Source organism: Panthera leo, chromosome C1, assembly GCF_018350215.1.
Source record: "Panthera leo isolate Ple1 chromosome C1, P.leo_Ple1_pat1.1, whole genome shotgun sequence".
NCBI lineage: Eukaryota > Metazoa > Chordata > Mammalia > Carnivora > Felidae > Panthera > Panthera leo.
Genome location: NC_056686.1, coordinates 897172 through 907277, shown reverse-complemented (window position 1 = coordinate 907277; position 10106 = coordinate 897172). Strand labels below are relative to the sequence as shown.

The 10106-nt window shown below is 62.7% G+C and overlaps 1 protein-coding gene across 1 annotated transcript; it reads right to left on the bottom strand.

Annotated features, from left to right (window-relative positions):
• Window positions 1-208: 208 nt before the first annotated feature.
• GABRD (gamma-aminobutyric acid type A receptor subunit delta) lies at window positions 209-9013 on the bottom strand. Its single transcript, XM_042952434.1, has 9 exons — window positions 8946-9013; window positions 4190-4302; window positions 3826-3893; window positions 3510-3730; window positions 2686-2768; window positions 2107-2244; window positions 1269-1424; window positions 823-1034; window positions 209-508 (listed from the first exon to the last, which is right to left on the bottom strand). The coding sequence occupies exons 1-9, from the start codon at window positions 9011-9013 to the stop codon at window positions 209-211; spliced, it is 1359 nt and encodes a 452-aa protein (XP_042808368.1).
• Window positions 9014-10106: the final 1093 nt, after the last annotated feature.

Below are 10106 nucleotides of genomic sequence, written 5' to 3'. Positions count from 1 at the left end.
GAGAGCCCCGGGTGGTCTCCCAGGTGACGGTGGGGACAGCGCCTGGGGTACTTAGGGAGGCCGAGGCTTTCCTCTCGTTTCACGCGGCCTGTTGTCACGCCCCCTTCGAAACAGGCAGAGGGGGCAGATCCACCCGAGAGCCTCTCGCCCGGTGGCCGTGGGCTCCGGGATAGGTGAAGCAGCCTATCCAGGAGAGGTACCTGCAGCCTCACATGGTGTAGGCCGCCCAGTAGACGACATTGACGGCCACGAAGGCAGCAGGGAACACTGCGCGGGCGTAGATGTCGATGGTGTCTGCGTCGATGGGCTTGAAAAGCCCACGGAGGCCTCCCTGGCCCCCCGAGCGGTGCCCGCCCCGCTTCTTGGCCTCCCCCGTCTCCATCTCCACACACCTGTAGGTGCCCATGAGGTTCCCAGGCGTGCGGCAGGGCCGGCGGGACACTGCCAGCTCCTGGGTGACGCCAGCGGCCGACAGGGAGAAGAGCACAATGGCATTCTTCACGTCCATCTGCATAGGGGGACGGGGCAGGGCTGAGCCAAGGGCGGGCTCCGCTCCAGGACCCCCCACCCGGGCCACGGCTGAGTCCCTCAGCAAGTGTCGCTGTGAGCAGCAGCAGGCAGGGCCTGCTCTCCTGTGCCCGGGGGCGGCAAGCGAACCCCCAGAGCAGTAGGCAGAGGGTCCTGAGTTGGTCCCAGGAAGAGTGGCCCCACCAGCACTGCCCCTCTGTGTCGGTGGCGGGGTGGGGGTGTGTGTGAAGGGCATGGGGGGGGGGGGGCTGTCCTTGGTGCTGAACACAAGAGCGCCCACAGGCTCAACCTCACCTCTGTTCTCTGCTCTGTGGCCTTGACCTTGGCCTTTTGCTTCTTCCGGTAGTCAGCATTGAAGTGGGCAAAGGCATACTCCACCAAGGCAGCAAACACGAAGACGTAGCAGATCCAGAAGTACACGTCCAGCGCCTTGATGGCCGAGGCCCGCGGGAGGGAAGAGCGGGCACTCACCATCAGTGTGGTCATGGTCAGCACCGTGGTAATGCCTGCCGGGAATGGGTGGTGCCATTGCTGGGGCCCCTGCCACTTCCCTGCCCTCCCCACCCCTGCCCCAAGCCCAAGCGAAATTCAGACTCTTGTGACCAGGCCTGGCTGGCCACTGGCTTGGAACAAGGGGCTGGAAGGCAAAACATGGGCTCATGGGTAGCAGGGTTGGCGTCCTGCTTCTGGGCTCCCGCCCTTTCACCAGCTCCCTCGGAGGAAAGGTCAGGGCCCCGTACCTAGAGACACCCTGGCGGGCACCGCTGCCTGGCTGATCCAGAAGGAGACCCAGGACATGGCAACTAGGAGGATGGAGGGCATGTAGGACTGGATGATGTAGACGCCCCGATTCCTCCGGAGGTGGAAATGCAGGCTGAGCCGAGGGAACTGACCAGCTGCAGGAGAAACACTCCCTGCTGGGACCTGACCCACCACACACTGTGGCACCGGGGGGCAGGGCGTGCGGGTGGAGAGGAGGGCTTGGCAGGCACGGAGGGGAGCACCACTTCAAGCCTCAGACCCCTGCCTTCCCCACTTTCCCCACACAGCTTGATGGATCAGGAGTCTCCTGTGCCCTGGGCCTTGTCCTGGGAGAGAGGCAGGGCCACCCGGAGGCAGGAGAGGAGAAAGATCCCAGTGCTGCACCGGCCCAGGGCACTCTCCCGGAGTGTGGCCAGCTCTTCCAGCCCTCCCTGGAGCCCAGCCAAGCGAAAGGAAAGAGCCAGCTGGGCTGGCTGGCACCAATGAGCAGGCAGTAGGAGCTGGGAAGGGGCAGGAGGGGTCAGGACAAAGGCAGCCCCAGGTGAGCCCCACACCCTTCGTGTCCCCCCCCCCCCCAAACCGCAAGCACTGAGAGCCTGCAGGAAGCAACCAAGGACCGAGGAACAAGGCAGAGAAAGCCTGACCCATATCCGCACTGTGGTGCCCTGAGTCCCTCGGTCAGGTGCAGCCTGTGCCCATCAGTGCTTTTCCAGGGGCATCCTCAGGGGGTCCTCAGAGGCAACTAACGGCTTAGTTACAAGTGCTAGAAGACCGCGAGCCAGGCTCACGAGAAGAGGCCGCGAGAAGCCGCGTTACCCGATTTGAAGTTCATGAGCTCCGTGGCAAAGTGGTAGCTGGTGATGGTGAACTGGGCCAGCTGCAGCTTGTTCAGCCCGTGGATCTGCTCCTGGTTCTCAGACCAGTAGTACACGATGTCCTCGGATGAGTAGCCATCTGCAGGAGAGCCCCAGGTGGTGTCCCCCGGCACGGGGGACAGGGGACAGCACAGGACACCCAGCCAGGGTCGAGAAGGCCTGTGGCCATGCCCAACCTCCGGCCGGCAGACAGGACCAGGAGAGCTGGACAAAGGGCAGGCCGCCATCTCTAGGTGACTCGCAGGGGCTGTCACGCTGGCTCGGTGACACAAATACATGCCTCGTCTGGGCTGCACACCCGTCTGTGACCCGTGGGAAGAGGGTCGGGCTGCCCAGGCCTTCCAGCTCCCTCTCTGCCTTCTCTTCAGCCCAGGCTCCTCGCTCCACGGGTCCTATCCCAGACGCTTCCCTGTCCCCGAGCCAGGCCGGCTGCAAAGGTCCCTGGCGGCCCGAGTCCCCTCTCCCCCCGCAGCACAGTTGCCGAGCAGAGCCCCCTGCCCGGCCCCGGAGGGGCACTCACAGCTCTCCAGATGCAGCATGCACTCTTGCTCGTCCATGGGGTATTTGGCCAGGTCCATGTCGCAGGCCACCGTGGAGGTGATTCTGCCCAGACAACACGCTGGTGAGGCCTCCAGGAGCGAGGCCAGCTCCCGAAATCCTGAGGTCCTCCTGCCCCGCCCCCCAGATTTTTTTAATCTCCTGGTTTTTAAAATGTTGGCCGCTAACTCTGTTTTTAAAAGACACAGGTCAGAAAACACATATCCATACATGCACATGTATGTTCGGGACAGCTCAACACACAATAGCCAAAAAAGTGGAAACGGTCCGGTGTCCACGGACAGATGAGTGGATACCATGTGGCGGAAGGTTACTCGGCCGTAAACAGAAATGACATCCCGGTGAACACCATGACCCTCAAAGACACTGCGCTAGGCAAAGGACAGAAGGCAGACACAGAAGGTCACGCGCTGTATGATTCACTTTATCCGGAAGGTGAGGTCAGTGGGGCGGGCGGACGGATGGAGAGCGAGCACTAATGGGCGTGGGGTCTCCCTCCTGGGGAATGAGACCTTCTGGAGCCAGACGGGATGTTGGCACAACACTGAGAACGTGCTAAATGCCACTGGGTCCTTCACGTTGAAATGGTGAGTTGCATGTTATGTGAATTTCACCCCCACGTGAAAACCAAAAAGCACCGTGTTGGCCACAGAGCTGCATCCGTGGGCTTCTTCCCGCGGCCACCTCTGCAGCTGCCATTACTAGGTGGTGTGGGGCGCCGCCAGAGGACGGACGACCCATCCGGCTCCCGTCTGAGCATCTTGGGGGGGCCGGTCCAGGGCTCACCGGATGCTGTACAGGATCACCCCGTCAGGCTGCAGCCGGATAAGCTTGTTCTCCACGGTCACGTCGTGGAACCAGGCGGACTTGGCATTCACAATGAAGGTGTCCGGGAGCCACAGCTTGTCCACGAAGCGGCTGTCCAGGCCCAGGGTCTCGTTGGTGTGGTTGTAGGCCAGCCTGCTGTCCCGCCAGCTCTGGTGCAGGAACACGGTCATGGTGTATTCCTGCAGTGGGAGGCGGGAAGGGCCACTGGCCGTCAGCCCCGCTCCTCTCGTGGGGGCCCACAGCCAGGGGTGGGTGGAGGTTGACCAGCACCTACCATGTTCACCTCCGAGATGTGGTCGATGCTGGCCACCTCGATGGCGAGGGCCACGTTCACAGGAGGCCCTGCAGGGAAGAGGCTGAAGCCAGGCTCCCCACCCAGTGCAAGCCCAGGCAGGCAGGACAGGGGTCAGCCAGGGTTTTGCAGGGAAGACCATGTTGGGGAGAGTCTGCCACGAGACCCTTCTGAGAAGACCCACCTTCCCAGCTGTCTCCTGGGGGCGGGGGGCTACCGTCGAGGTGTGACACATGCCCTGGGGACCGCAGACGCACCCCTCGAGGGAGCCAGCCCAGGGCCGGCAGGGCTCACCCCCACAGCCGGACGCAGGAGACTCCCCCGTGCCCCCACTGGCCGCCCTCACCTCCAATGCCAGGCCGGAAGTTGCGAGCATAGCCCTCTATCAAGCCATCCAGGTTGGGAAGCCAGGATATCTCCAGATTGGAACCAACATAGTCCCCAATATCATTCATTGCTCTGGAAACGCAAGGCCCACTGGTCACAGGCAGGGTGCCAGGGACGGAGCCCAGCTCCCTTCCTCGGCACCTAAGCCAGGGGTGGGCGGGGGAGACCACGGCGAGAGTCCCTCCAGGCTGGACCTGGCCAGTCCCAGTGAATCCTGCCAGAAACGAGGAGCCCCAGGACTCTGCCACCTCACCCACCAGCCTCTGCTCAGCTTCCGCCGGCCCACCTAGCCTTGAGTGAGCCTTCCAGGTCACACAGAGTCCCCAGCCTCCCTCCACAACTGGTTTGAGGAGGGTGGCCAGCCCAGAGCCCCCACCCCTGGGATCTCCGGATGAAGAGCCTTGGAGGACCCTGACAAGGCACATGGCCCCCCTTTCAGCCTCCGATGGCAAAGTGTCCTGCAGGAGGTGACCTGGGAGAAGAGCTGCGTGACCAGGAAGGTGAGAACAGAGAGAAGGAGGTATGGGTGAGGTCCCACACCTGACCCAGGCCAAGGCTAAGGGCCCATGGGGACGCTGGAGCCAACCTCCCGCTCTCTGTGCCTTTCCAGGCAGGCCCAGCACTGGTGGCAGTGATCCCCAGTTGTCATGTGCTCCTGAGGCTTAGCCTGACCCCAGAGTGGCTGGGGCCGTGCCAGTGGCTGCAGACTAGTCCAAATGACAGCCTGTGCTGGTCGTCTCTGGCAAGGCTGCAGGGGCGTTCCACACGTGGCATCTTGTGTCCTGTACACACCAGACTGACCAAAGCCCCCCAGCATCTCCACCCACCCACCCCTCCTTGTGCTTACCTGTCCTGGGGTGAACCGGGTCACCCAAAACTCACGTCCACCCAGAACCTCAGAATGGGACCTTATTTGGAAATTGGGCTATAATCAGTTAAGATGACACCATGCTTGATTGGGGTGGCCCTCAATCCAATGAGTGGTGTCCTTATAAGAAGAGAAAGCAGAGGCACAGGGAGAAGGATGTGTGACAACAGAGGCAGCGACCAGAGACATGCAGCCACAAGCCAGGGGACACCAAGGGCTGGAGAGAAGCATGGAATGGATCCTCCCCAGAACCCTCCGGAAGGAATCAACCCTGCCCTCGGACTTGATCTTGGGCTTCTGGCCTCCAGAGCTGGGAAGGAATAAATGTCTATTAAGCCCCCTAGCCTGTGGTCACTTGTTACTGCAGGCCCCAGGAAGTCACACAGCCACCCCCTCCCGCCCACAGGGCAAGGCCCATCCACAGTCAGGCAGGAAGTGAGGGGGGCATTCAGGAGGGCATTCGAGAATAACTCTCTTGTGTTATCTGTAATGACGCTGTACTCACAGGTGGGTTCTCAAACACCTGGAAGGCTGCCTGGGTTAGGGAAGCACCAGCAGCTGGGCACCCAGCCCCTCCTCTGTCCCACACGCTGGTCCTTGGAAGAAGGTCAAACTTGAACCAGAAGCTCCCTAGCTAAGGACACTCACAAACCCCTGACCTATCCCGTAGGACCACCTTAGGGCCTCTAGGCCACGTCCCGGTCTGGTCCAGGGTGGGGGTAGGGCCGGTGATTTGCTAACAAAGTATAAGAAGGAACTGAATGAAGTCCTGGACCCAAGTAAAGCACAATGAAAAGTGCAAATGGAGGTCACCCTAACGATCAGACGTAAAGGGACTCGAATTAGGTTTTATTTTTGGACTGGCCCAGCTGCCATCTTGCGGCAGCGGCTCGCCTGCCGGGAACAAGGCTGTCGGGAGACATACCATCCGTCCCCGGCCTCAGGGTGGTGGCACAGGCAGGCGCCCCTTCCCTCAGCTGGGTCCCATGCCCACTCCCGGGCACAAGGCAAGGCCACAGGTAAACCCCCGGCCACAAAGTTCACCTTGAAGTGGCAGGATGCCAGTGGATTTCCTAGACTTTGCCACCCCTAGAAGGTGTGAAGGGAACGGACTCCCTGCCCCGTGTCACTCCTCACCTAGCACAGGGGCTGTTCATTTTTCCAGCTGTGAAGAGATGTCGAGGGCCATCCAAGGAGGATGTACTAATGCTAGCCCGGGTGCTGGAGAGCCCTGCTTTCCTCCCACGGTTTAGGTGGGCAGGTAAAGGAGTGGACGGGGTACACACTCTATGTGGGGGAGGTTGTGGTACCTCTGATCGGCACCTTGCGGGAGAGGTTCTGCCTCATCTGGTCGCCTTGAAACCCAAGATGGCCTAGGGTGGGGGCTCCCGTTGTGCAGACAGAGAAACTCAGAGACACATGCTCAAACTCCTGGGGTGAAGTGGGCACCATGAAACACTGGCGGCGGCTGCTTGGGCGCCATCAGGCCTCCCTCCCTCGACTGGCCCCTCGAGTAAACAAGCCCACCCTTGTCACTTGTCCGTGCCCCTGGGGCCAGAGAGGAAAGATGGGTGCAGCTGAGCAAGGCGGTGGGGCCCTCCTCCCTGCAAGGACCCTTCCAGCGTGCACACACAAGCCCACAGTCCCTGGCAACTCTGCTCTCGGAGCAGCACTAGCTACGCTGGCCCCTCAGTTACCAAGGATAAGAGGAACAGCACGACAGTCGCACGGTGAGCTAGCAAAGCAGGAGCCACACACACAGCTTCTCCAGGGAGGTGGAGGTGCCAGCAATCCAGAGGGCCACCCACAAGGGTGCAGCCGGCAAGCTCGGGCCCCTGCCACATGAGTGGGTCTTCAGACTCAGGGAAGGCACAGCTTTGACCCAACCCACAAACGCTGCACAGCACATTTATTCTAACCCACCGAGACTTTCCTGCTGGGAAGCTCAGGATGTGACCTGAGCAGCGGCAGCCAGGACAGGTATCTCCTGTCCCCCTACCACTCCGGATGTGAGGACCCGGAGACCGAGGGAAAGGAGGGTGCTGACCTGCTTCTGGAGTGGAGGGTGGAGGGATAGGAAGCTGGCAGGGGAGGAGGTGCCAGATTGACAGCACTACACTGTCTGAAGGTCTCCCGCCAAGGCCCACAAAGCCCAGAGGCTCTCCTTCCGGCCGGGGCCACAGCCTTCCAGCCTTCCTGCACGGGCAGACGGGCACACCCGTTACCCCCACTTCCAAGCCAGATGTGGGACAGAGACCAGGATGTTTCAGTTTTTAGAAAGGCGATATAATGTACATATGGACTTGGGATGGGGGCGGGGGTGGTCTGGAGAATTTCCCAGCAGGAAAGTACAAACAGGTCCCAAAAGTAGGGTGAATGAGCTTCACGTCAGAGCAGAACAGGCTTGGCCACCAAATGAGTTTTGGCGTCAAACTTGGGCTGAGGCTTTGAGGTTCAGAGCAGCTTGGACTCCAGAATCACAGCTACGTGGCTGTGCTGGACCAACAGCTGATCCCAGGCCTCCAGCACATACATCCACGGCCACGCCTCAATGCTTTGCCCTTCCCCTTACCTTGAAGTAGGAAAAGGGAAAAGGGCCATGGAGCTGGATAAGAGAATGAAGCCTTCCGAGGACAGGGGCAGATCAACATTGCCGGTGACCTCCGGCACAATGACCACCCTATGGCCAGACTCAGACCTTCCTGGCTCTGCCCCCCACCCCACAATCAAGGACATTCTGACCACATCCCCCCACCTCCGTGTCACATGCTGCCTGAGTGCCTACAGCCCAAACACAGGCTGATGTTCAACCATTTCCAGTTTCTAAGGCCTTTGACAGCAATTGATTGCCCAGAAGTCCGGAATGCTGGGGGGCAGAGGGGTGTGCTGTATTTGCTCTGGTTGTCTGCAGCCCATGCACTAAGATGATTTTCAAAAAGGGCCCTCACAACTCCCAGGAAGGTGGCGGGCATATGGCCATGGGATGCCAGACTACCTGGAGCCCATTTCAAGTCCCCAGAGAACAGAGAAGACGTTGGGGACCCTACTGGTCCCTAGAAGCCAAAGGGAGGAAGCCACAATCCATGGGGACCCTCCTTCTTAGCCTTTTCCTTCCTTGGGGAGACAGAGCCCTCCTCCCCTCCCCCAGCAGTTAGAAATCCTGAGTCTTCTCTGTCCTCCACCCCCTCACCGCCCCCCACCCCCAGAGGCAGCTCGCTCCTTCCCACCTGCATGCTCCAGAGTTGAGTGGCTGCCATTTGAAATGGCCCCTGGAAGGAGACTCCACAGCGTCCTGGGCCCGAACTTTCTAGCGACCACACACAGCCCTCATGCCGTCCCCCCAGCCCTGCGGGCTGCAGCGGAAGCGTGTCTGTGCAGCTCGGCTCCCATGGGGAAGGGGAGCCTCCTCCCCCGTGTCCGCGGGATGGTTCCTGTCTTCCTCCCTGCAGCTCGTGCCGCGCCGAGCGCTCAGCCCGCGCCTGGAGGGGCACCAGCAGCCAGGGACCGGCCAGGTGCCGCTGGGGCCGAGGACCCCACGCGAGCCCAGGCACCGGGGCCGGGGGGGGTGGGGGGCGGGAATTGGGAGCGGCTCCCACGTCCGCGCGCAGCTCGGCGGCGCCGGTTCAGCACCGGGACGGCGGACAGCACCCGGGGGCGGCCCCAAGGGCAGCGGTGAGTCCGGAGCTAGGGGCCCGCGGGGGACATGGGGTGGGGGTGGGGTGCTCGCGGGGAGAGGGGGGACGAAGACTGGAGTCGACGGGGGAGGTGAAGACGGGGGTAGACGGGGTGGGGGCGGGGAGGAAGACCGAGGGCGGCCCCGGGCGCCGCGCGGACCCGGCTCGCTCACCTGGCGCCGCGGTGCTGCTGCGCGCAGAGCATCAGGAGCGGGGGCAGCAGCCAGGCCAGCGCGTCCATGGCCTCGGCGCTCGGCGGGGACCGGGGGCGGCGCCGGGGTCCGGCCGGTCGCGGGCGCTCGCGAAGTTCTTCCCGGCGGCCGCGGCAGCGGCACAGGCGGGGCGGGGAGCGGGGAGGGCGCGCGGCGCGGGCGCGAGGGCGGACCGAGCGCGGAGCCCGGAGCCCGCCCCGCCCCGAACCGGGCCGCCCCGCCCGTCCGCCCCCACCTGCCGCCGCGCCCCCGCCGCACTTGGGAGCCGCGCCGATTCCTCCCCGCCCCTGGGCCACGCAGCCCTGCCCCGCCTCGGGCTCCCGCCCGGCCTGGCCGCGCCCCCCTCCCTGGCGGGCCGCGCTCCGGGCCCGGGGAGGGGGGGGTCCCGCACTCCCCGTCGCACCACCGCTGCCAGGGAGGCGACCCAGGCCCACGACCCGCTTGGTCGCAGCCTCCCGCTGCCTGGCCAGGCGCCTGCAGACAGACGGGAGCGGTGAACGTCGTCCCGGGGCTGTTCGTGGGGGTCACAGGTCCCGGAGACTTGGCGGGTGCCGGGAGGGGGCTAGCGTTCCTGCGCCTTACCGGCTACTGGGAGAGACCCCCGCCCTCCAACCCGCAGCTCCTTCCAAGCCCCTCACACTCGCGGCAGAGCCAGAGCCCGAGCGACCACTGCCCCCACTGGGTCGGCCTGACGGGGAGGGAAGTGGGGGGGTGGGGGGCAGTGCGGCTGCTCCTCTGGCTGAGGTCCTGGTCACAGGATGCAGCGACTTCTCTGTCCCGCCTGGTCAGGCTCCGTCACACCTGTGCCGGCCTCTGGAAGGGCACTGCAGATGGCTGGGCTGTAAGGAAGGTGACATCTGCCCTCTGCGGCCCGCGAAGCGCTGAGGAAGTCAAGGCCCTAAGCATTCTCTATTTTAATTCTTTCCAACAGAAGTTGTGCGCAATTCCCCTCAAAAGACATCACAAACTTTAATCTCTGTTGGGTCTCATTTATTCACTTTTGGACTCCATATCAGCTGACAACAGAAAGTGAATTCCCATGCAAACACTAAGAACGGGCAAACTTGTCCCGGAGGGCATTAAGTCTGCTCCCATGACTGCAGACGCTGGCCAGAAAGGGGC

Coding starts and splice junctions, on each gene's coding strand:
- GABRD (XM_042952434.1), bottom strand. CDS start 9,013: ATGGACGCGCTGGCCTGGCTGCTGCCCCCGCTCCTGATGCTCTGCGCG. Junction 3,894..4,189: donor CTTCCGGCCTGGCATTGGAG/GTGAGGGCGGCC, acceptor TCTTCCCTGCAG/GGCCTCCTGTGAACGTGGCC. Junction 3,731..3,825: donor ACATCTCGGAGGTGAACATG/GTAGGTGCTGGT, acceptor CTCCCACTGCAG/GAATACACCATGACCGTGTT.